The 25816-nt window shown below is 53.7% G+C and overlaps 2 protein-coding genes across 10 annotated transcripts in view; both read right to left on the bottom strand.

Annotated features, from left to right (window-relative positions):
* Positions 1-2879: 2879 nt before the first annotated feature.
* SFN (stratifin) lies at positions 2880-12266 on the bottom strand. 2 transcript variants are annotated; one of them, XM_084958709.1, is made up of 2 exons: positions 12184-12266; positions 2880-4154 (listed from the first exon to the last, which is right to left on the bottom strand). In XM_084958709.1, exon 2 carries the CDS (start codon positions 4148-4150, stop codon positions 3404-3406), a length of 747 nt encoding a protein of 248 aa, XP_084814835.1. In that variant the 5' UTR covers positions 4151-4154; positions 12184-12266; the 3' UTR covers positions 2880-3403.
* Positions 8574-25816, bottom strand: part of ZDHHC18 (zinc finger DHHC-type palmitoyltransferase 18) — a 30288-nt gene continuing 13045 nt past the window's right edge. Inside the window, exons 3-10 of one of the 8 annotated variants that reach the window (XM_084963486.1) lie at positions 17281-17430; positions 15673-15810; positions 15527-15575; positions 14950-15052; positions 13334-13446; positions 12184-12283; positions 9895-9946; positions 8574-8976 (exon numbers count right to left, since the gene is read on the bottom strand). In XM_084963486.1, coding sequence (XP_084819612.1) covers positions 9905-9946; positions 12184-12283; positions 13334-13446; positions 14950-15052; positions 15527-15575; positions 15673-15810; positions 17281-17430 — 695 coding nt within the window. In that variant the 3' untranslated portion in view covers positions 8574-8976; positions 9895-9904. The other 7 variants (XM_084963487.1, XM_021095633.2, XM_013988799.3 and 4 more) reach the window with 7 other exon arrangements.

Genomic DNA, 25816 nt, shown 5'->3' with positions numbered 1-25816 from the left:
TGCAGGGGTGGCCCTAAAAAGACCAAAAAGAACACAACTGCAGTGGCTCAGGTTCAATCCCTGACCCAACATGTTGGTTGCAGCTGTCTTGGATTCAATTCCTGGCCCTGGAACTTCCATATGCCATGGGTACGGCTGCTAAAAAAAGAAAAGAAAAAAAAAGGATTTGGTATTGTCACTGCAGTGGCTAGTGTCACTGCTATGGTGCAGGTTCGATCCCTGGCCTGGGGAACTTTCCACATGCCACTGGCACAGTTTAAAAAAAAAAAAAGAGGCAAATTGTTGGACATGAAGTGTACGGTTTAGTGTGTTTATTTTTTTAGGGCCACACCCGAGGCATATGGAAGTTCCCAGGCTAGGGGTCGAATGGGAGCTACATCTGCCAGCCAGTGCCACAGCCACAGCAACATGGGATCTGAGCCATATCTGAAATCTACACTACAGCTCACAGCAACACCAGATCCTTAACCCACTGAGCAAGGTCGGGATTGAACCCGCATCCTCAGGGTCCTAGTCAGGATCGTTAACACGGAGCCACAAAGGGAACTCCTACAGTTCAGTGTTTTTAAATATATTCACGAAGTTGTGGCATTAATACCAATATTTAAATCCAGAATATTTCATCACCCCAAGAGAAATTCCATATCCATTAGCAGTAGGACTGAAAATTTTTAAATGTAAAATTTAGGCCGGGAAAAGACAGCAAGAAATGCTGAGACTCTACCCTGGGTGACATTTAAAAAGCTTCAGGGATTGGGGGAGGATGTCTGGGACTCAGTTCAGAAGCTGGTACCTAAGCCAGCTCACAGCTAGTTGTCTGAGTTGGTAATATTCCAATCCACAGCATCTGCTTTTGAAATCTGTCAACACCAACACACTACCTTAAGGTAGCTCATTTCTTTCCCCATAGAGGACAACCATGAATGGTGTAGAGGGAGAAGGCAAAAGTCAAATGCTGAGAGAACAGAAGAAAGAATATCCTTTCCCAGGACCTACCCCATTAAGAGAAAGTCACCAGACCTGTCTGGTAAGAAACCAGTTCACTTTCAGAGCTGAGGGGAAGTCACTTCCCTCTACCAAAATCTCTGCCTGTTTGGAACTTTGAAACCCACACGCCTGCTGCTGGCCTACACCACAGCCACAGCAACCAGCATCCGAGCCGCGTCTGTGACCACGCCACAGCTCACAGCAATGCCGGACCCTTAACCCACTGAGCAAGGTCAGAATCAAACCTGCGTCCTCATGAATGCTATTCAAATTCGTTAACCTCCGAGCCCCACCGGCAGCGGCAGGAGCTCCTTAGAGCCTTGGGTGCGGCATATGCGGCATATAGAAGTTCCCAGGAGCTGTAGCTGCGGGCCTACACCACAGCAAGTCCAGAGGACAGCCGTGTCTTCAACCTACATCTCAGCTTATGGCAACGCAGGATTCTTAATACACTGAGCAAGGCCAGGGATAGAACTCACGTCCTTATATATACCATCCGAGTTGATCACCGATGAGCCACAATGGGAACTCCCACTATGGGCTACTTTACATGTATTTACCTCCTCAAACTTCATAGCAACTCTTAAGAGGAAGGTATTACTTTTGAATCCTCACTTTACAAATGAGAGCAAAGGGTAAGCATGGTTAAGAGCCTTGGCCAGGCAGGCTGGGAGTCAAACCCAGGCAGTTTTAACTCCACATTTTTCGTTAGCGAGCCTTTAATCCAAACCCCTTACGATACAGAAGGGTAAACTGAGAACCACGGATGTATAATGGCTTTCCCAAGGTTGCAAAGGCAGTCAGAGACAGCCAAGCCTCCTGGCCATCAGTTCAGGGCTGACTGAACTCTGGTGTGGTAGGGAGGCCTTGGTGGCCTTTGCCCCGCCGAGCCTGCCCGCCCGGCCAGGCCCAACCAACGCCCGTAGAGCAGATGACTCAAAGGACAGGAACTGATTTTTCCGCAGAACCTCGCCCTGTCCCGCCGCTCTCAGGACGCTGAGCTCTCGGGCCGGGCGGGTGGCAACTTGTCCGACTGAAACCGGGAAAGCGCCGCCCCTGGCACTCAGCTGGTGGCGGGGGCACCTCAGACCCGCAGAGCGTTAGGGTGCCGACCCGGCTAGGGTGAGGGGTGGGAGGTGGCAGGAAGACGCACCGCGCGCGTTCCGCCGCTCACTCCCCTATTGGCCAGCGAGGCCCCGGGGGCGGCCCTCTGAACAGCTTCCTCCCGTGATTGGATGACATGAGCCTCGGGCCCGCCCCCAGCCTCCTACTGTGAAGGCCGGACCAAGCGAAAGGCAAGTTGCTGTTGGGAGCGGAGGCTGCGGTCTTGGCGGGCGAAGACCGGACCTGCTCCCTGCGGCCCTTCCCACTTAGCCTTCGCCTCCTCCTCACCGGCCCATGTCATTTTGTCCCCTTCTCCGAACGCTGGGGGCAGTCCTCATATCTGGGCTTTTAATGGCGGCGTCATACCCCTGCTCCAGGTCGTATTCCCCTCCGCTCAGATTTGAGCACCTGAGACTCTTTCCCGCTCTCAGATCTGGGGTGTTCTGCGCCGCTCACCACAGCGATCCCCTGCGGCGCTGGCTTCAGACCGCACACCTGAGACTGCACTGATTGCTTGTTCCTGACACCTGAGCTCTTCAGCTTCCCGCCCCACGAACCCGGCAAAGGAACCTCAAAGCCGCCTTTGCGCTCACCCGCCACCCCTCCACCCTCCGAGATCAGACCAGCTTGTTGATGGTGAGAGCTGGAGCCTCAGCCTCTCTCCTGGAGTCACTGGCTTCCAGTCTTGCCTACAGGTCACTGAGCCAGCCCTGTGGGAGCTCAGGGTCTCTGTAAATCATGCACCTATTCCTGATCCGTCCCTCCGCAATAAGTGGAAAAGTCAGGAGGAGTGTCACAGGGGAACTTTATTGAGAGGAAACATGGTCACACCCAGCAGACATGATTTCCCTCTCATCCTCGGTCTTGTTGGCTGCGCAGGCGCGCACACACACTCTAGCGCTCGCGCGCGCTCTCTCGCTCTCGCTCTCTCTCATCTACAGTCTCTGCCACACAGTTCAGCTCTCAGCCACAAGGGTGGGACACTCCTCAATTCCTAAGATCCAGAGGCAGGGGGGCAGGAGCGGGGAATCAGGAGGAAGTGGCTGGGCTCAGGGGAGGGGTCTGGGCGGGGTGCAGAGAGCGGGTCAGGGTGGGACGACCAGTGGTCGGAGCACCTGACAGCTGCAGGAAGCTTGGAATCCTCCGGCTCCAGGTGGCCTCAGCTCTGCTGGTTCCTCTCCGTGGAGCCTTTTTGAGCTGGGGCAGGGCATCTGGGGAGAAGGGTTGGGCTTCCCACCCCATACAAGTCCTCTCTGCCAAGAGTGGGGGACTGGAGCAGGCAGGGCAGGGCAGGGAGGGCGGCGGGTGCGGCTCAGCTCTGGGGCTCCTCAGGCGCCTCGCCCCCCTCTTCCCCGGCGTTGTCGGCGGTCCACAGCGTCAGGTTGTCCCGCAGCAGCTGCATGATGAGGGTGCTGTCTTTGTAGGAGTCCTCGCTGAGAGTGTGCAGGTCAGCCATGGCCTCGTCGAAGGTGGTCTTGGCCAGGGAGATGGCCTCCTCTGGGCTGTTGGCGATCTCATAGTGGAAGACAGAAAAGTTCAGGGCCAGGCCCAGGCGGATGGGGTTGGTGGGTGGCATCTCTTTCTTGCTGATGTCCATGGCCTCCTGGTAGGCGGAGCGGGCTGAGTCGATGATGCGCTTCTTGTCGTCCCCCGTGGCCACCTCGGCCAGGTAACGGTAGTAGTCACCCTTCATTTTCAGGTAGAAGACCCGACTCTCCGCGTCACCGGCCTCCTTGATGAGATGGGTGTTCAGCAAGCCAAGCACCGTGTCACACACACCCCGGAGCTCCTTCTCCACCTTCTCCCGATATTCTCGCACCTCAGGGCCCTTCTCTTCCGAGCCTTCCTCATTGCTCTTCTGCTCAATACTGGACAGGACCCTCCACGCAGCCCGCTGACCACCCACCACATTCTTGTAGGCCACTGAGAGCAGGTTGCGCTCTTCGCAAGACAGCTCCTCACCCTTTTCCACGGCGCTCTTCATGAAGGCTGCCATGTCCTCATAGCGTTCAGCCTGCTCGGCCAACTTGGCCTTCTGGATCACACTGGCTCTCTCCATGGCTCTGGGGACAGACAGATGGGCAGGTGGAGAGCTAACTGGCTGCCTCGGGACCAAGGCCGGATTCTGCGCCTCTCCGGCTGCCTGCCTGCCTTTTGGCTGGAAGGCCAGGCCCGGAGAAGGGTGGGGAGGGGCAGAGGGCGGGCCCAGGACTTGCCTCCCTCTCCTCTCCCCCCTCCCCCCACACCCTTTCCGCCTCTTCCTTAAAGGTAAAAGGGCTGGGATGTGGGGGGGTGAGTCATCCTGACTGTCAGCAGGAGAAATTTGGGCGTTGGCTCCACCTGCACCGATACCTTTCCAGGCTCCAGGCTGCCGCCTCTGGGTCAGGGCTTCCATTATATGGGTGCACACGTTAGGGAGCTGCCCCAGTTTCTCAAATCAGATCCCTCTTCACTGCATCCTTCCTGGGGCTCAGGATGGCTTCAGCTACCTGGCCACTATGGACCTAGGCAGAGCCCATAAAGCCAGGTGCAGGAGAAGGGGGTGCCTAATCTGGCCAGGAGTGGTTCCTCCACTGGTTTAGGTGAAATAACTCATTGTCTAGGTAGGGCTATAGTTTCCCAAGCACCTCATACCCATGGTCTAACTTAATCCCTGCTATCTTGGTGAGATGGGCAGGGCTGTGGCTACTACTCCCACTGTAGAGAGGGGAATACTGAGGCTCAGAGAGGGATGAGATTTGCTCAAGGTCACACAGTTACTAAGTTGGACTTCTCTCCCATTCAGGCTTCTGACTTGTGAGCTCCAGACTGTATTTAGAAGGGAGATGTAGGCTTCTTCTGGAGTCTACCTGAAATGCTTACACCCCACCCCCCAACTCCTCTCTCCCCCTCAGGTCCCATCCCTTCTGAGCTCCCAGAATGCACAGGTGGCAGCTTTCAGGGTGCCACTTAATGAGGTGTTTAACGAGCAGCCTCTGACGCTCCAGCCCAGCCTTTGTAATTAGTCACCCAGTAGGTTTTTTGGATACCTTCCCCATCACAGCACAATTTTCCCTTTCAAGTTGGTGGCCTGTTGCCACTTGTGTGAGGACTTACCCTCTGGCTCTCCACGCCAGGTTACCTGCCACCACCCCCCCCGCCCCGCAAGCCGCCTGCCATCATGTATCAGTGGGGCTCACAGAGGGTGGGGACCCAGCTCACTAGCTGTCCCACTTTCCTGCCTGAATCAGCCTGCCCTTTGTCAGAGGCTAGGAAGAAGGCCGCCTGGGTGCTCAGCCCAGTGCGGCTGCGGGGGGAACTGAGAAAAAGGAGGCAGCCATGACACATGCCATTTTGTTTTAGGGGGCAGCTGTCCCCTCTGAGTGCTCCCTTCCCCAGCCTCTCTCTCAGAAGTTTCCCTGCCCCTTCCCTTTGACCATGGCCCCACCTCTGACCCCTGGCACAGGCCTCAGAGATGGAGACTTCTCTATTGCTAATCTTCTGTCCCTGTTTGCTGGGGTGCTGTCTCTGTGTCAGCCAAGAATTTCACCTACAGTTGTTGGCACTGTACCTGGAAGGATGGCTTCCTTTTTATCTGCTCCAGCCCAAGCCAAAGCCCAGACAGGGCTCAGGGGTGGGGCTCCTCTGATTGGGATCCAGCCAGTTTCATCCCTGACCCAGGACCCTTTCAGGGGCCTGTCCCTTCCCAGTTATTCTTGGTGTCTGAACACTCACCCTTCCCTCCCAGAGCCAGAGCTCTGAGGCTCAAAGAGGAGAGGTGCCTCTTTGAAGGAAAAGTAGGGACACGTCTGAGCTGATGCTACAGGTTTTCCAAGGAAGGAAGCAACAGGGATGTTAGGCTCAAACTTCTGAAGGCTTTGCTCAAAACGGATCCCTGACACAGAAAACAATGGAAAGGAAATACACAAAAATACCAATTTACCACGCACATCTTTAGGTAGTAGGATTCTAAGTGTTTTGGTTTTTTTTCTTTTACTTTTCCTCATGTCTTCAGGTTGTCAGTGGTGACTGCATATTAGTTTTCTAAGAGAGACAGAATAGCCTAGTATTTTTGGAGTCAGACTGCCTCGGTTTGGTTCTTACAGGTGCTCTGGCTTTGACTAAGTGACTTAACCTCTGTGAGCCTCCGTTTTCCTAAATGTAAAATGGAGCTCTTGTGAGGATCTAATGAGTTGATGGAAAGCATTTAGTATTAATATCATGTGAAAAAAATCCATCGAACCTTACTATTACATACCCTTGAAGCACTAATATGGAGCTGGTTTCTTTGCTATGAGGAAGGGCCCCAAACCAGGCCTCAGCTGAAGGCCAGACCCTGCCCAGCAGGAGAGAAGATGAAGGACTGGTCAGATGCACTCACTCAACGCTGCCTCCTCCCTTTCCAGCTCAGACATTCCTCTGGCCTCTGCAGGCCCTGGGCCCTCAAGGGCCTTCCTTTGTACTAGTCATCCAGCTCGGGCTGTCCCAAGTCCTGGGGGAAAGAAAGCTGGAGATCTCAGAACACTAGAAACCTGGAAGGCAGGGCCTGGTAGGCCTAGGAATTTTGGAGCTGCTTCTGTATCGAGGAAGGAAGAATTCTCTTCCTCCCCCTCAAGCCAGGAGACCTGGTGGTGGTTCACACAACAGCTCTGGGCAGAGCAAAGAAAGCCTTTTCGCCCTCCCCTGCTGAAGCTCAGAGGTGAATCTGGGAGCCAGGCTGCCTAAGACCTCCTGCCCGCTCTAGCCTGTCGGTCCTGACTCAGTTCCTGTCTCAGGCACCTCCCTTTGCCTCCAGGCCTCCATTTCCCAGGCAGGCAGGAGGCAGCAGGCCCTGGCAGGGCCTGGAGTTCCACCGCCCGCCGCCTTAGTCAGCAGCACAGGAGCTGGGGCTGCAGCCAAAGGGGCTTTCCTCATCCTGCCTGCTTACTTCCCACCTTCCCATACAGCATCCTTCCTACCAGCAGGACCAAGGCCTCTGGTCCCACAGACAACAAGGCCTTCTTAGCTGGTAATAGGACTTAAAAGGTTGTGGCATGGAGAAGGCAGCAACCAGCTGCTGTCCTCCTCCACTGAGAACAAGGACAGGGCTCCGATTGTAGCAGGATGGACTCTGGTTAGATTCCAGAAAGAACTTCCTTGGAAATTTTTTTGGTCTTGGAGTGATCCAATTAAACACATGACTGGAGGAAACTATGGCACCTTCTCCCCTGGTTAGTTATGAACAAGAGTTCAGTTATTCAGCTAAAAGCTCACTCTACTAGTTGGTTGCCTTTGGGAGAGATATTACTTTTAAGTGACTCAGCTATCTGAGTCTTTTTCTCCTCAAGGCACTGCTGTTCAGTCTCCTCTGTGTCCTAGGCCAGGCCAGTCTAGGATACAGAAGTTACTGGAAAGAGAATGGAATCAGGTCCAGGTGTGGGACTGCATCCCAGCTCTGCTACAAGGCCTTGAGCAAGTCCCTTCCTGCCTTTTGGCCTCAGTTTCCCTATTAGAACATGGATGGATGCCAGCACAGAGCATCTCTAAGCCCCCTGCTGGCTCCCAATGACATTCCCTAATTTCAGGCTTTCTCTCTCTGAGATCCCCTCCCCCCAAAGCAGCCCTAGTCATTCCTTGGCTGGTGCAGAAGGGTCAGAGTTCCGGGCACAGAGATCAGTTTCAAATCCTGAATGTATCAGCTGGGAGACCCAGGGCAATTCCTGTGCCTTTCTGGAGCCTCAGTTCCTTCATCTGAAAAAAGGCTGACATCACCTTCCTTACAGGTTTAGGTGAGAGAATGGGTCTGGCACCTGGCAAGCCCTTGCTAAATGGCCGCTCTAATTATTTTTTAGCTCGTAGCATACTGTGCATGTACCTCAATCTGGGATGGCAGCGGGGGAGAGGGAAGGTTCCACTGTTACCTGGGCTGGGCTCAGTTCAGGGGTGTGACAGTCCCAGACTGGAGTTAAACCCTCTGTCGCAGCCTGGTCTGGGACCTTGCTGAGTTCAGAGGTCAGCTGAGGCTTGAAGGTCTCAGGAACTGAGACCAGGAGTTCTGGAGGGGAGAATGAAGACAGCACTCCATCTGCCTTTTTTCTTTCTTTCTTATTTTTTTTTTTTTAGGGCTTCACCTGCAGCATATGAAAGTTCCCAGACTAGGGGTCGAATTAGAGTTGCAGCTGCCAGCCTAACGCCACAGCCACAGTAATGTGGGCTATGAGCCGCGACATCGACCTACACCACAGCTCACGGCAACACCAGATCCTTAACCCATTGCGCGAGGTCAGGGATTGAACCCTTATCCTCATGGATCCTAGTCAGGTTCATTTCTGCTGAGCCACAATGGGAACGCCTAGCCATTCTGTGTCACTTCTGGCTTCACTGCACCTCTTTTTAAAATCTCCAGGACAGTACTGACCAGGTGACAAGGCTGGCCGTGAGGGTAAGCCGGATGTTCGCCTGCAGACTCATCACAGGCCCCAGCCCTAGACCCCAAAGTGAAGGTGGTAGCAGACAGCCAAGGGTACGGCAAGAAGAGGGAAATCTTTATTTTGGTTAAAAAAGGTACAGGACAGCAGAAAAGCAGCCCCCAGCCATGGGCTCAGCAGATTTCCTAGGCCGGCCTGGTTTCCTTTAGTTCCTCTGAAGAGCACGGGGCTGTGGGAGTGAGCTCAGTCCCTCGGTGCCTGGAGCAAAGGGTGCAAGCATCTTCCTTGGGCTGCTCCAGGGGGTGGGGGTGGGGGCCCGTGGGAACAGTGTCAACCAGCTGTGCTTAGAACAGTCACCAAACTTGTTCAACAGCGTCATCAACACCCCAGACGGCTCCTGAAGAAACCTGCTTGGCTCGACTCCGACTCGGGCTATGCCTGATGCTGGGGGTGGGCAGGCTGTAAGGCAAGATTCCTAGAGTCTTGACTCCTTACAAATCTGGGGAAGGGGAAGGAGAGCGGAGGAGGGGAGGGCGAGTTTCAGCAGAGTTTACATCATTGTGCTGACAGCTGCTTTATGGCTTTCTACACTCTGGCCACATGGAGCGGGGGCGGGGGCAGAGAGGCCAGCCCCTGCCTCCTATGGGGTGGGGGTGGGGCTCTAGAGAGCACATGGGCGGGGGGGGGGGGGGGCAGGCTTAGGGGCAGACCCTGTAGGCACAGACGGTGGCAGACGGGCCACATACGGGTGGGTTAGGCAGGCGGAGGTGTTGGGTGCCTGGCTCCCCCCAGGCCGCTCCCGGAGAGGCAGAGAGCAGCAGTCCTCAGGAGGTCCTTAAGCCCCCGCACACACTGGAGATCCCGGGCAGGACAGCAAAGAAGGAGAAGAGAGAGGGTTAGCGAGATCGGGAGGAGAGAGGAGGCTGGCAGGGGTGCCACAGCACCAGCCTCTTCCCCACGGAAGGGCCAAGGCTCGGGCGGCAGGCAACAAAGCAGGAGAGAAGATGGGCAGGTGACAGAAAGCTCAGCAGGGAGGCAGGGACAGAAAGCCAGGCCACAGGGTTAGTGGTCGAGGGCCCCTGCACACCAGGACGCCACCAGAACAGGCCCCAGCGCCTCCGAGGCGGTCTGCCATCCTCCCCAACCTCGCCCATCACCTCCTGCTCCAGCTGGAGAGCTGCGGAGCACGAAGCCACAGCCTCAGTCCCGAGCAGGGCTGGGCTCCTAGCCCTGGCCCCACGCCCCGGTCCTTCTGCGTCGGGGGGAGCCCTGGGCACCCTACTACCGCCAGCACACACACCACACCACACACCAGACAGATGAATGGGCTCCATGGGGCTGGTGAGGCATGCGATGAGGATGAGACGGTGTGTGGAGGAGCGGGCAGTGCTGGCTGACAGGGGAGATACGGTCTTACCAGCTAACCCTCAGGCTGTGCAGGAGATGGCAAAATCCTGACATGTGTCCTCCTGGGGGAGATACCAGAGAGGTGGGCCAGTGTTACGAGGTGGCTGGCCGGGCCCTGCTGCCCAGGCGGGGGTAGCGGCCAGGGAGGCTCTGGCTCGCAAACTGGAATGTCTTATAAACCATTTCTTAGCTGAGCCGTCGCTGGGGGGTCAAAGTGGAAAGACATTGAGGTAGAACGTAGGGGTCTCCAGGCCCCTGAGGCAGGGGAAGGTGGAGGGGACAAACTGGGGACAAGATGGCCTTCTCTTACATGCCCGCGGGGGGCCTGGCTGCAGCCCCATCTGCTCAGCCTCCAGTGGACAGACTAGCCAGGACCGGGGAACATTAGCCACGTCACTGGGCCACCTGCTTTCTCTGTCACCCCAGGAAAGACCCAGTGTGGCTGAAAGAAGAGAAGGCTGCCAGCTGAGGCCTCAGCAAAGGAAGAGCAAACAAAAACCAAACCAAAGCAAATCAATTCTTAAAAACAAAAATTTTATTACAAGCAGAAACAAAGAATACTGGCTTAAATAAAAGGCGGGTCGGAGTCCCTTGCTCTGGCCAGCTTCCTCCCCACCTTCCAGAGCCGCTGCAGCAAGGCCCAGGGCCCTGAGGCTGAGGGAAGCTGTTTCTCCCAGAGGGGGCTCTCTGTGGCTGCCGCTTCTCAGCTGCCTGTGACCCCCTGGCTCTGGAGCAAGGAAGGACAAGGCGCAGGACTTCCTAGGTCCCTTTCCAAGGGGTTCCGCCTACTGGAGAGGCCCCGGAAGAGGATAAAGGGACAATTTCCTGCCTCTCGGCCCACCCTGTTCCTTCCTTCCTTCTCTGTGGAGGGAGGCCTCTGGTTGGCAGAGGCTCCTGGTCCTTCAGCCCCTGGCACTGGGTCCCATACCTAGAGCTTGAGGAGGGGGTGTGGCTTGTGGGATGGCAGCCACTCCCCACAGCCACTACCCCATCCACCTGGCCAGGCTTCAGCCTGTCTGGGCAGGTCTCAGCTGGAAGCCTGACCTGGGGGCTGGGTGGCTGAGTCCCAGCCACTGCTCGTCTGAAGTCCAAGGAGGAGGGCAAGGTAGGATGGGGCTGAGCTGCAGCATGAGCCCAGGGGTCTCTAGTGACCAATGCACACACTCCTTGTCCCCATGGCTTAGGCTGGTGCCCAAGGGGGATGGCGGGGAGTGAGGCAACCCAGGGGGTGTGTGGGGGAGTGGGAACCAGCCACATTCATACAAGGGCACACGCACACACACACACTCACTCACAGCCAGAAGGTCTCTTGTAATAAACTTATTCAAACCAAGTTGCCTTCCTATAACCCTTAACCTGGCACTACACAGAGAGCAATGTGGCTGACTTTTTCTTCTTCCATTTAAAAAATGCTATGTAGAAAAGAGGTCTATAAAATTGTGCAAAATTCCCAGCATTAATAAACCCGTTTCAAGTATTGCCAGCATGAGTATAACTTGCCTATCCCCAAACCTGATTTGGGAGAAAGGTGGGGGCCAGGCTGGGCCCTGGAGAATCCTTCGTGGGCAGAGAGAGGGCGAGGCCCCCACTTCCTAGTGTGCTGCCCGGGAATCATGCAGGAGCTGAGGTCTCAGGCGCCTGGCTGGCTGTGCAGCTTCCTCTGACACAGGCTGCCCGCCACGTGGCCCCAACTCTGCCCTTGCTACCAGCTCTAGTCCACTGACCAACTCCATACAAAAAACAAAACACAGAAGAAAGAATAATGATCGTCACAACGAGAATGAAGGAGCCCACAGACCAGAGCAGCCCACGGAGGCGTCCTCTCAGACGGCCTGCTGTCCAGAGCCACCTGCTCCTACGTCCTGTTTTGCCCCATGGACCCCGGCTCAGCAGGGCCCAGCAGCTCCCTGCAGGGAGGCGTCACACTCAGTTCGCACCCTCACTCACACAGGGCTCACCCTGGCACGGCAGAGACTTGGCATGGTCCCCTGGGCGATCTCAGGGCCCTCGGCCTCTCTCTCCTGTCACTCCTGCCACTGGTCAGCTGGGGGAATCTAGGGCCCCAGGCTGTGGGAACCTGGTTTGGGGAGCCGAGGGTACAGCCATGGCACGGTGTGGGGAAAGCCACGCAGGATGGGAAATAAATACGAAAAGACTCAGAAAGTCCTTGGCGGCTCTGCTTCCCTTCAGGTGGAATGGGGAGGGTCCTGGCAGGTGTGGAGGGCGGCAGGTGAGTGCGGAGGGGCAGACAAGCCAGCAGGTGGCAAGTACTGAGCCCGGTTCAGGGGTGGCCTCCTACCATGCTGGCGTCGGGCTTGGTTCCGCAGGCTGGCTCATCGCTTCTGATGGGCGAGGGCAACACGGTGTCAGATTGCACAAATCCCCTCCGGTCGATCAGGCTTCCAAAACACAAGGGGGACACGTGAGGACCCTGACTCACACCCGAGTTCCAGGCCTGGGCCTGGGTGGCAGGGTCCAGCTCTCGGCTGAGAGAAAAGACCCAGCCCTAGGATAGCTGAGGAAAGGGAAGCTGCTCTCCACTTGGGAGCAAGAGGCCCTTTCTCTCTGGAAGGGCCTCTCTGTACTCTGGACATCTGGCTTCTGGCCACAGAATTTATCCACTGTTAATCCAAACTGTTCAGCTTTCTGTTAGGCGCCCAGGCGCAGCTGAGGGGAAATGCAAGGATGAAAGGGTGCTGAGAGATAGTGCCACTGTCCTTTACCCATGACACAGGATGGGTGACAGGCATGTTAGCCCGGAGGAGGTGGTGATGTGTGGGGAACTATCAACACTAACCACCACCCCCAACCCAATTCACCGCAATTTAACTCCCAATCTGGCACTCTGGCGCCCCCTAGTGTTGGGACAGATGGGGCACTTCCCAGCCTGGCTAAGCCAGGAGGGCTCTCACCCAGTCCAGCCATACGCACCAGCACCGCCAAAACATTAACTGTGGTTACCCCTGGGGTGGAAGATCACCTGTGCTATCGAATACTCTTTAATATTTTGTACTTACTTTTTTACCTACACTGAGCACATGTGATTACAAATTATAACTCTACAGCATTCCTTTTTTTTTTTCTCTTGGCTGCCCCGTGGCATATGGAGTTCCCAGGCCAGGGATAAGATCCCAGCCAGAGTTGCATCCTAAGCCACAGCTGCAGCAAAGCTGGATCTTTAACCCACTGCACGGGGCCAGGGATCAAACCTGCATCCCAGCGCTCCCAAGACACCGCCAATCCCTTTGTGCCACAGCGGGAACTCCACTACAGAATTTCTTTAGGTGACAAATGTCCTGAGTGCATTCAGCAAGGGATGGTGGACAGAGGGCATGTGTGGTGTGGGGAGAGGTCTGCTGATGCCAGAATCTGAGAGGAGTGGACTCACAGGGCCACCTCCGCTAGCCGGGCCAGGCCCTGTGACCTCTCCCCTGCTCCCCCACACTTACCTGGGAGGTAGGGGGCCGCAGAGCACAGCGCAGCAGTTGGTGATAACACTTTTATGGCTGTAGGGATTGACAGAGGCCTCACCGCCCCTCTTGTTGGACCACGAACCTTTGATCTGCAAGCAGGAAGGAAGTCTGGGTCAGGTACTTCCCTTCATTTCGTTTGTTCTAGAGACCGTGAAAAACCAGCAAATTCTGAAATCAATTCTGGCTAGACTATTGGAGGGACTGTGCCTTTAACCCAGGCCACTCAGTGAAAATATGAGGGACTGCTGGATGTTGGGGGGGCACCCAGAAGAGGGGGCCCTAACCCAGACAGAAGACAGGGAAAGCCCAAGAGAAGTCACCACAGGAAACTTTTTGGGTGTATCCTTCCTTCTCTGCCAGCCGCCCAAGAGGAAGGGTGATGCAAAGCCACAGGGCCCAGGCTGACCGGGCTATGAACCCTGGCTCTGCTCCAGACTCACTGCATGACCCTGGACAGACCACCCTTTTCTGAGTCTCAACCCTCATTTGCAAAACAGGGAACTCTCTGACAGCACTGTCAGAGCTCTAGCTGAAACCTTGCCCACGTCTGGATCTGTGGAGCCAGCTATCAAAGGCACGGGGTAGGGGAGGGGGGATGGTTGGTAAAGGATGCCTGCTTGACTTTAACCTAGAGTTTTCCAAACTTATTTGGTCATGACACCCTTTTTCCTTAACCCCTGGCAATATCCTGCTGAAACAGCCCCCAGGAAACCACCTTGGGAGATGCTGGCTGATGTCATTTCTGCTTGTACCAATCACCCATCACATGATACCCTATCATGTGTGTTAAATTTTATTTCCCCAAATGACAGGCTGAGGTCAAGGAATGTATTTCCTGTTGGTCAATGGGCCTCTGAGCAGTATCAGATGTTGGCCCTGGAACGGATGCTCTCATTTGCTTTTGTATTGTTTGGGAGGACAGGGGAGGTCAGATCTAGTCCAGGGCTGGGCACACAGTGAGTGCTCAAACAATGCTTGTTGGTAGAGACCTACAAGGCAGCAGGTTGGGAGGTTATGCAGCCTCGGGCCTCTGTCCTGGCCACCCCACATCCCGCCCCCCAACTAAGGATGCCTTAGGGAGTCCCAGCACATCCTGAGGACTGTCACATCCCTGCTGTCCATAAGTGCAGTGTGGTGAGGCACAGCAAGCTCCTGAGGGCAACCCTGGCTCTGTCCCTTTTCAGCTGTGTGGCCCTGGGGCAAGCTGCTCAGCCATCAAATGGAGAAAAAGCATCCCTCTTCCTTCTGCCTCAGGGCTGGCAAAAGGACTCAAAGATAATGGAAATTGAAAGAACTCTGCGAACGCAGTAAGCCAGTCAGATGTAAGGACGGTTACAGTGCGAGTGCTGCTCTTGTGTGGTTAGAGAGAGAGCAAGCTCAGGGGCCTGCCTCGAGGGGCCGAGGCACTGGGGGCCTCGGGAGCCTGCACTGGGTCTCCCAGGGCCCAGCTGTGAGCACTGGGAGAAGCCCAGCTCCCTCTGAGGGGGCAGTCGGAGAGTTGGGGCTGCCCTACAGCCGCTCCAGGCTCCCGAGGCCCTGCCTCCTTCCCAGGTTCTGGCCCAGGGACGAGGTGTTGCTCCGGCCTTACTCACGTCTTCATTAGTTGTCAGGTTGGAGGCGACGAGGTAAGTGTGAAACCCTGAGAGGCCCAGGATGGACCAGATGGAAAAGAAGCAGATCACCAACTCCAGCACGGTGAGCGGGGCAGTCAAGGACCTAACGGGGACCGGGAGCCTCCCTGCTCCTGGGAACTCACTCAGCCCAGCCTTTCTCACCCATCCTTTCGTGGAGCCACGTGCCCAGAAAGGATGTTAAGTCTGTAACCTTCCTATGGCCCAGTCACCACTTAGCAGATCACCTCCCGGGCCCCAGGGAAGATTCGGGAGCGCCCCCAAGAGCAGGACTAGCCCGGGGTGGTGGACCGTAGAGGGAACTGAGGATTCCCAGCGCCCAGAGCCACGGACATGGCCTGGTCTGGGGAGCCTGGGGTCTTATAGGAGGACGGCACTGTGGCTCCTGAGAGTTCTCCGGCCTCACAACAGCCCACTCAGAATCAGCTCTTACAGCCCCTCCATATGCAGGGTGCGCTGTAGGAACCCACCCCAGGGAAGGGGGCTCAGGTCCCCACAGGGAGCCCTCACCAACGACAACAACAATGACAAAGGATATCTCGCTGGTGTCTCCTTCAGAGTAGAGAGGAAGTTGCTTCCCTGAGAGCCTGGGGAGGAGGAGACAGAAGGCACGGCTCAGAGGGACCGGGACCACAGCCCCCTGACCTGGCTGAGCTCACCGCGGCCCCCACGCCCCCAACTCACGCAGCGTCAGGTGCGTGACCACGCAGGCGAAGATGAAGGCCGTCAGGAACGAGAGGGAGAGGATGAACGCGTAGAAGAAGCGGTAGTTCCGTCTCCCCACACAGTTGCCCACCCAGGGGCAGTGATGGTCAAACCGTTCTGGAAGGGCCGGGGGAGAGGGGTTAGCGCCGGCCTGGCCTACCACCAGCCGCGGCCAGGGCGTCCCCACCCCACGCTCTCTCCACACCCCGACTCTCCGGCCTCTAGACCTCCGAGCAGGTTCCCAAGGCCTCGCACATTCTTCCTCATCCCTTTACCTGGTTCAGGGTGATTCTCTCTTCGTGCGGCTGCAAGGCCACTTCCTTGAGAACATCTCCTCCAGCCCCAGACACGGCGAGGCCCCTGTCATCTGCTCTGCTGCCCTGGCACTTACCCTCTGCCGCACCCTGCCCACGTGTGTCTCCATGGTGATTGACAATTAGTGGGCTGACCAGGTACCCCTGCTCGACTGTGAGCAGGGAGCAGGCCTGAGCTGCATCCCAGGGTCTGGCAGTACCCGGTACAAAGAAGATGCACAGAAAATACTGGCTGCCCCACCTTTGATCCTGGCCCCAGGCCGACAACCAGTGACCCCTGGCCCTGGCTCTGGAATAGAGGATCAGGCAGGGGTTGGGCCGCTATGGAACTTGTGGAGAACCAGCATCGCAGGCCCTGTCAGAGGGCTGAGCTCACACTGGCACTATGTCCCTGGGGGTGGGGCCACACCCAGACCAGTGAAGACAGTCCCCTGTGGGAATGTGGGTCACAAGCCCGTTGCAGGCCTCAGGCCCAGGCCAGCGCCCTTCTGAGGGTGGGTGAGGCGGATTCTCAGGGATGAATGATGCCCACTGAGTCACCCACTTCACTGCCTGCCACCCTGGGGTGTTGCCCTCTGTGCTCTTGCTCAGGGAGTGCTGAGCTGGTGGGATGAGCTCACCGCCCTGGGGACTGTGCACAGTCACCGTGGCTCAGCTCACCTGGAGCCTCTCACAGGGCCTTTCCCTTACGACACCCTCTGGGGCACTCCCTCGGTCCCCGTCAGAGCCGCCTGGCCACTGGAGAGCAGGGGAGGGGACAAAACAGCCTCTGGTTTTCTACCCACCACTGCAGTTGTGGGTCAGGAGCTTAGCTTCCAACCCTGGCTGTGTCCTCTCCACCTCACCAGCCTGAACTCCTTGGTTCCTAGATTCTTGTCCCTCCAAATCCTGGGAATCAGACCAAAGTCTTTCAGTGCAGCTAACCCTGGGTGGCTGGACGGTGAATCAAATGTACCTAGAATGTCACCGCTCCTGTCTCTGGCTCCTGGCAACCTGGACCTACCGGGGACCCGGAGGATTTAGGGCGTCTGTGTGTCCACCCCACACTTCAGAGCTGAGCAGAAGGAATCTGCCCATCCCGGCTGAAGCCGAGACACCAGTGGTGACCCAGAGGCCCTCCCCATGGCCTCTGTTCACTCAGAGCAAACCTGGGGGAACCACACGTCCTGCTCAGACATTTCAGGCACCCCCCGGCCTCCGTGAGTGACTCCCTGGCTCCAGGGCTACATCACTCTCAGGGCTCCCCCATCCCTCCTCGCTGCCTTCCACTTACCCACACAGTTGTCACAGACACTGCAGTGTGAGGTCCGCGGTGGCCGAAACATCTTGCAGGTGAAGCAGTACTTCAGCTTCACCACCTGCCCGTTGATCATCACCTCTCGGGTCCTAGGGGGCGGCCGGTATGTCGAACTGCCTGTGTTGTCTGAAAATGGGAAGAGAGACAGGTGGAGGGGGTGGCCAAGCCCAGAGCCAGGAGCCCCAGTCAGGGGCGGTGGGGGAGCCAGTGCTGCCTGGCTGGGACAAGAGAAGCCTCTGGGAAACAAACTTTGGGGCAAGATGCCTACCTAAGGCAGGGACAGATCTCAAGAGCTGCTTCTACTGACTGAGACGTGCTATGTGCCAAGCACTGGGCTTTACACACTTGTTCACTCATCACTCTGAGAAGGGCCATCAGAGAAGGAGGCCTGGGAAGGCTCAGTGAGGTTTATCTGCAGCTAAACAAGCCTAGATCTAAGTCCCAGCTTCCAGGAGCTTCAGAAGACAGAGAGACAACGTACATATACAATGAGAGTAAAGCCAGGAAGAAATGATCAGATGTGATCAGATCAGAATGCTCTCCAGCAAAAATCACTGTCAAGGATTTTCCTTGTGGCACAGCAGGTTAAGGATCCGGTACTGTCACCCAGCGGCTCAGGTTGCTGCTGGGCAAGGGTTTGATCCCTGGCTTGGGAATTTGCCCACACTACGGATATGCCCCACCCCACCCCAATTAAGTCAGTATCCTTACAAAAGCAGAGGGGAGATGGTTCTAAATTAAAAGAGATTTAAGAGATGTAAATTAATGAAATGCTAAGATCCTAGATTGGATCTCTCTCTCTTTTTTTAATAGGGCCACACCTGCAGCATATAGAAGTTCCCAGACTATGGGTCAAATAGGAACTGTAGCTACCAGCCTACGCTACAGCCACACCAGATTCAGGCCACGCCTATGATCTACACCTCAGCTCACAGTGGCACCAGATCCTTTAGCCCACTGAGCAAGGCCACGGATGGAACCTGCATCCTCATGGATACTAGTTGGGTTCGTTAACCACTGAGCCACAAGAGGAACTCCCCTAGATTGGATCTTATTTTCAAAAACAAAACAAAACACAGCAACGAATGAGTTTTGGAGGGCAACGGGGGAAAAAGACTACAGATTAGAAATCTGGGAGTTATTAATTTTCCTAAATGTGATAATGGAATTGTTACGTAGGAGGCTATCCTTAAATCTTGAGGATATATGTTGAAGTATTTATGGGTAAAGTGTCTATGATTGTATATAATTTACTATAAAATGGTTTATAAGAATTATGTGTGTGGAGTTCCCATCGTGGCTCAGTGGAAATGAATCTAATTAGTATCCATGAGGACACAGGTTCAATCACTGGCCTCGCTCAGTGGGTTAAGGATCTGGCGTTGCCATGAGCTGTGGTGTAGGTCGAAGATGTGGCTCAGATCCTGCATTGCTGTGGCTGTGGCATAGGCTGGCAGCTACAGCTCTGATTCAACCCCTAGCCTGGGAACCTCCAAATGCTGTGGGTACAGCCCTAGAAAAGACAAAAAACAAACAAACAAACAAAAAAAGTATTGTGTGTGTGTATATGACACAAATAAAATCCACTAGTAATAACTATTTAATAACTAGTAATCTAGATGCTGAATATACAGGAATTTGTTGTACTATCTCTTTCCAGTTTTCTGAGTGTTTGAAATTTTTCATAATAAAAATTTTTTAAGAGAAAAAGAAATACAGAGATATGTGATTTTTTATTTTTCTTTTTTTTCTTTTTAGGGCCACTCCCATGGCATATGGAGGTTCCCAGGCTAGGGGTCTAATTGGAGCTACAGCTGCTGGCCTACGCCACAGTTCACAGCAACACCGGAACTGCTGAGCGAGGCCAGGGATCAAACTTGCAACCTCATGGTTCCTAGTCCGATTCATTTCCGCTGTTCCACAATGGGAACTCCCAGAGATATGTGATGTTCATGGATTGGCAGACTCAACATTAGAAAAGGATTATTTATCTGTAAACTAATCTGTAGATGCAACATAATCACAGGGGGTTGTGTGTGTGTGTGTGTAAATTAACACATTCATTCCAAAATTCAAAAGAAAATGCAAAGGGCCAAGAATGGCCAAGGCATTCCTGAAAAAAAAGCTAGAGGTCTTATAGGACAAGATATTAAGACTTACGACAAAGCCTGAGCAATCAGGACAGCCTGGTTCGGGTTACAGGGTAGAAACAGTGACCAATGGAATAGAACAGGGACTCCAGAAACAGACCCAGCATGTACTGTGGTTCAGGACAAAGGTGATACTGTAGCCAAGAAGGAAGACAGTCTCCCCCCCCAATAAACACTCCAGGGTCCACTGGACCCACAAATGGGAAAAAAGGTGTATCTGCACCCCCTGCCCCCTCCCCCAACCCAAATTCAATTCCCGATAGACTGCAGTTCTCAATGCAAATGTTTTGGATTTAAAAAAAGAAAAGTAGAACAACGTCATGGCTCCGAGGTAGACAAAGTTTTTTAAAATAAGATACAAAGGGGCTAATCATAAATACGCTTTTTTTTTTTAGGACAGCCCCTGTAGCACATGGAAGTTCCCAGGCTAGGGGTTGAATCGGAGCTACAGCTGCTGGCTTACACCACAGCCACAGCAATGTGGGATCCAAGTTGAGCCTGTGACCTATACCACAGCTCATAGCAACGCTGGATCCTTAACCCACTGAGCAAGGCCAGGGATCGAACCTGTATCTTCATGAATGCTAGTCAGATTCAATTCTGCTGAGCCACGATGGGAAATCCAAAAATGCAATTTGATAAATGGCATTTTACCAAAGTTTAGAACTTCTGTTCATTTCAAGATAGCATTAAAAGAATGAAAAGGTGACCTTCAGATTAGGAGAGGATATTTGCAATATGTTTATTTGACACAGGACAGAGGATGTGTATCCAGGGCACACAAAGAATTCCTATGAGTCAGTAAGAAAAGGCCAGGCGACTGAATTGATAGGTGGACAAAAGATTCAAATGGGCATTTCATCAAAGAAGTTGTTCAAATGGCTAACAGACACATGCAAGAGTGCTCATACTCATTAGTCATCAGGGAAATGCAAATTAAAACCACAATATGCCACCTGTACATAGGCACCAGAATGGCTAAAATGTAAAAAAAAAAAAAAAAATCTCTCTCTCAAATGTTGACACAAATGTAAAGCAACTAGAAATCTCACATGACCACTCTGGACAACTGTCTGCCTGCCAACAATCCCACTCCTGGGTATCTTTCCAGCAGAAACGTGCAAGAATTGATGGGCACCCAAAGACACGTACAAGAACATTCACAGCAACAATCCTCAAAATAGCCACGGTCTGGAACTACCCAAACATCCATCAATAGTAGAATGGATAAAAACTGTAGTTCAGAGCTCTCGTTGTGGCTCAGCGGAAATGAATCTGACTAACATCCATGAGGATGCAGGTTTGATCCCTGGCCTCGCTCAGTAGGTTAAGCATCCGGGGTGGCCATGAGCTGTGGTGTAGGTCACAGACATGGCTCCGATCTGACATTGCTGTGGCTGTGGCATAGACCAGCTATAGCTCCAATTCAACCCCTAGCCCGGGAATCCCCACATTCCGTGGGTGCGGCCCTAAAAAGGATAAAAAAAAAAAAAAAAAAAACAAAAAACACCAACTGTAGTTTCTTCATACCATGGCATTCTCTACAGTAATGCGAATAAATGACCCTCAGTTACACACAACACCATGAATGAATCTTGCAAATGTGTGTAAAGTGAAGAAAACCCACAGCCGAGCATAAAATGTTCACAAACAGGTAATCTATGTGTTAAAAGTCAGGATTGTGGTTATCCTTGGAGCAGTGACAGAGACTGCGCAGGGGAACAAGGGGCGGCTCCAGGGACACCAGTGTTTCTTGATCTGAGCGCTAATTACATGTGTGTGTTCCAACCACGAATGCTCAACAAACAGAACACTTATAATCTGTATAATTTTGGTAAGCTTGTTATACTTCAGTAAAAATCTAAGAAAAAGGAAAAAGAGAAAAGAAAGTAACTTGTTTGAAGTCACAAGGTGGGTGTGCTGGCGGAGCAGGAATCTGAACCTGGGTCAGCTCTATGCAAACCCACAATTCTATCCTCGGAACCCCTTCGTACCCTTGGCCATAAAGGACCAATCTTCCCGGAGCAATGGCTCCTCCCTGAACAGAATTCTGAGATTCAAATGGGGCTTCCTGTGATCCCCAGTCTCTGGCTACATTCGCAGCCATCTCTTCCACTGGATCAACTCCCCAGATAATAGGTCCAGTTTGGCTACTTGTCCCCAGCGATCACTTACTGAGCGCCTACCATGTGCCAGGCACCATTCTAGCTGCTTGGCATCTATCAGTGAAGCAGATTTGTGTCTCACATTCCTAGCTACTGACAAGACTTTTGCTAGGCTGTTTTACCACCACCTTGACCGTAACATGTTTAAAACGGAACTAAGCATCTGAGCAGCTCTTCCTCAGCAATGGCAGCATGGTCACGGCAGGGAGGTTGAGGCCAGTGGACATGCTCTGAAAACTGGTTCTGCCACCGGGTGATTATGTCTGAGGCTGCAGTCAAATGAACTTTTCTGAGTCTCAGTTTTCTCATCTGTAAAATGGGAATAAGAGATAGAATGGGATATGAATCCTAGCGTTCCACCTCTAATTAGTGGGGCTTCTCTTGATGATACCATTTGCTAGATGTGTGATAAGGCAAATCATTTAACTTCTCTGTGCCTCTGCTTCCTTGATCACTGGGCTGTTGTGAGGATTAAATGAGCTAATATATATGAAGTAGCACAAAACAAATGCTTAAGAAGTGTGCACTGGAGTTCCCGTCATGGCGGCAGTGGTTAACCAATCCGACTAGGAACCATGAGGTTGTGGGTTCGAAACCTGGCCTTGCTCAGTGGGTTAAGGATCTGGCGTTGGCCACGAGCAGTGGTGTAGGTTGCAGATGAGGCTCGGATCCTGCGTTGCTGTGGCTCTGGCGTAGGCCGGTGGCTACAGCTCTGATTCGACCCCTAGCCTAGGAACCTCCACATGCCGCGGGAGTGGCCCAAGAAATGGCAAAAGACAAAAAAAAAAAAAAAAAGGGTGCACTGGAGTTCCCATCATGGCACAGTGGTTAATGAACCCGACTAGTATCCATGAGGTCGTGGGTTCAATCTCTGGCCTTGCTCAGTGGGTTAAGGATCCAGAGTTTTTGTGAGCTGTGGTGTGGGTCATCGGCTCAACTTGGATCCCCCGTTGCTGTGGCAAAGGCCAGCAGCTATAGCTCTGATTGGACCCCTAGCCTGGGAACCTCCAAATGCCGTGGGTGCAGCCCTAAAAAGACAAAAAGACCAAAAAAAGAAGAGAAAGGAGAAGTGTGCACTGTTATTATCAGCTCATAGAATTGCTGAGAGAGGAGTTCCCGTCGTGGCACAGTGGTTAACCAATCCGACTAGGACCCATGAGGTTGTGGGTTTGATCTCTGGCCTTGCTCAGTGGGTTAAGGATCTGGCGTTGCCATGAGCTGTGGTGTAGGTCGAAGATGTGGTTTGGATCCAGTGCTGCTGTGGCTCTGGTGTAGGCCGGTGGCTACAGCTCCGATTAGACCCCTAGCCTGAGAACCTCCCTATGCCGTGGGAGCAGCCCTAGAAAAGGCAAAAAGACAAAAAAAAAAAAAAAGAGAGAATTGCTGAGAGAGAGAAGACAAAGACGTTCTCCTTGTGGCTCAGAGGTAACGAACCCAACTAGTATCCAAGAGGACAGGGGTTCGATCCCTGTCCTTGCTCAGTGTGTTAAAGATCCGGCCCTGCCGTGAGCTTGTGGTGTAGGTCACAGACATAGCTTGGATGCCACATTTCTGTGGCTCTGGCATAGGCCGGCAGCTGCAGCTCCAATTCAACCCCTAGCCTGAGAACGTCCATATGCCACAGGTGTGGCCCTAAATACACAAAAGAGAGAGAAACAGGTCACTGAGGCTTTTTTTTTTCTTTTTTGCAAGTTTCTGGCCTGCCATCCCCACTGGGGATTGAACCCACCCCAGCCACTGCAGTGACAATGCCAGATCTTTAACCCGATGCACCTCAAGAGAACCCTCCCCTTCAAATCTGATAACAGCCCAGGAGATAAGGAGTCATTTAGGAGACTAAATGACTTGCCTGAGGCCACACAGTGAGTAAGTGGCAGAGTCAGTATGTGAAGCCAGTTCCCAAAGCCTGGGCTTGAGGCCTTTTTGTAAATTTTAAAGTGTCATGATGAGTGGTGTTTTTCCCTGCCCGGTTCCCTATTTCTGCTGATGGCACAATCCAAGGGCTAAAAGGAACCTCTAAGAACATATAATATGGCCCCTGGCATGGAGCAGATACCTGATGAATGTGGCTTCACTGACGACTCTGTTCTAACTCCTTCAGTTACAAATGAGAAAACAGGCCCAGAGAGGTTAGGGGATTTGTCTGAGGATGCACAGCCACTGAGTGGCAGAGGCAGGAGAACTCAGTTTGGAGTCTACGTACAGACCCTTCCTTCTCTGTCATCCGGGCCTGGCCAGTGGCAAGGTCTGGACAGGCTCTTCCTTCAAAACCTGTTACCCTCCACTCCCAACACCCTAACCCAGGCCAGACCCACATCACTGAACAGCTTCCCCAGGAGATTCCCTGCTCCCAGCCCCTGTGCCTTTCACCCCCCTGGTACACATTGTCACATTCCTCTAAATAACTCCCTTTGGGGTCACTTCCCAGCTCAGAAACCCTTCCCTGGCCTCCCTAAAACACAAGGTAAAGGACACATTTCTTGGAGTTCCCATCGTGGTGCAGCAGAAACGAATCCAACTAGGAACCATGAGGTTGCGGGTTTGATTCCTGGCCTCCACTCAGCAGATTAAGGATTCTGCGTTGCTGTGGCTGTGGTGTAGGCCGGCAGCTACGGCTCCGATTCAACCTCTAGCCTAGGAACCTCCATATGCCACGGGAGTGGCCCTAGAAAGCAAAAAAAAAAAAAAAAAAAAAGGGACAAATTTCTTGTCCTGATACCAGGGGCCTCCACAGTCAGGCCCAACCTCCACTCCCAGCTTCTCTCCACAGCTCTGCCCCAATTTCCTGCCCCTGTGCCCGAGCCCAGGCCTCCCTTCTCTGCTCACCAGGACTCGCCGGGCCCTGTCAGCAGCCTCTCTGACCACCACAGCCGAGGGGGCTCTTGGGCCTCACACAGCACAAAACACACGCTCTGTTCCATGCTGAGTTGTGACAGGACAGTTGTGTGTGTACACTGTCTCTTCAACTGCACCCTATGGCTCTCGAGAGCGGGTACAGAGGAACAAACCAGCCGTCCTGGGCCTACGAACCATGTGGCAGCAGGCCAAGGAGAGAGAAAGCCTGCTTCGGACACAGGCAGGCCTGGAGTTCAAGTCCTGAGCCTTCCATCTATGAGCTGGTGCCCTCGGGGAAGCTGCTTAACCTCAGCGAACCTGTTGCTGCATCTGTAAAGCAGATAAATAATAGCAACTACCTTGAAGGGCTGTAAGGATTAGAAATAGTACAGGTATTTGGTGAGTCCTAACCAGTAGCTGTGTTCATCAGAGGCAGCAAGGCACAGGCTCTGGAGTCTGGAACAAACATTGGGTTCGAATCCCCCTTTTACTACCCACTTGCTATGTCAGGAAGTTCCTTCACCTCTCTGAGCCTCAGTTTCCTCATCCAGAAAATGGAGACAAGACAGTTTCACTCTCCCAGGGCTGCGACGAGGGCTGGAGGAGAGGCTGCAAGGCCAGCCCTGCGTCCTGACAAACACCTCAGGCTGTGACACTCCATTGTGTAGAACCCCCCAGCTCTTTCCAAAACTGTTGATATCACGCCAAACCCGAGTCCACAGCCTGCTCCTCAGGACCAAGGCCCAGCGCCTGCCCCTGCCCACCCCCCCCACCCCACCCCCCGTCGCCTCCCAGGCTTAGATATAAGCTTTGGAACCAGACAGCCATGTGGGTGTGAATCTCAGCCCAATCGCTTACTAGCCGTGTGACATGTGTCAAGCTGCTTAACTTCTCTGTGCTCTCCTCTGCTAAAAAAGAAAATGGGACATAAATCCACCTCCTTGTGCTGTTAGGAGGATTGGGTGAGAGGGCATCAAGTGGGTTTGGCAAAGTGCCTGGCACCTGTCAAGAGCTTAATAAATATTAGCCATTATTACCATTGATGTTTCTATGGAACACTCTATTCCAAACAACTGGTTTATGAAGAGATTTGAAAAAAAACAAAAAACAAAAAACCCATCTGTGCGTGAAGGACAGCCACAGGACTCTGCAGGACTAAGGGAGAAATTGCTGGATCCCCTCACCGGATTCCCAAAGGCCCTCCCAGTGCTGAGGAATGCCCGCACCTCTCCCCCAAGACAGGAAGGGAACTCATACCAGTATGTTCTGCCTCCAGCAGCCAGGCCTCCTCCCCTCTAGAACTCCAACAGCAAGTGGGGCTCTGCACAGCCGGCTCCCTCCAGCTGCCGGGTGCCAGAGGCA

Source organism: Sus scrofa, chromosome 6 (genome assembly GCF_054392235.1).
Source record: "Sus scrofa isolate SSC_HxYL_T2T_F1_AM1 chromosome 6, Sscrofa_HxYL_maternal_Yorkshire_Landrace_v2.0, whole genome shotgun sequence".
Taxonomy (NCBI): domain Eukaryota; kingdom Metazoa; phylum Chordata; class Mammalia; order Artiodactyla; family Suidae; genus Sus; species Sus scrofa.
Note: the sequence above shows the minus strand (reverse complement) of the source record. Positions and strands in the feature narration are given on the sequence as shown.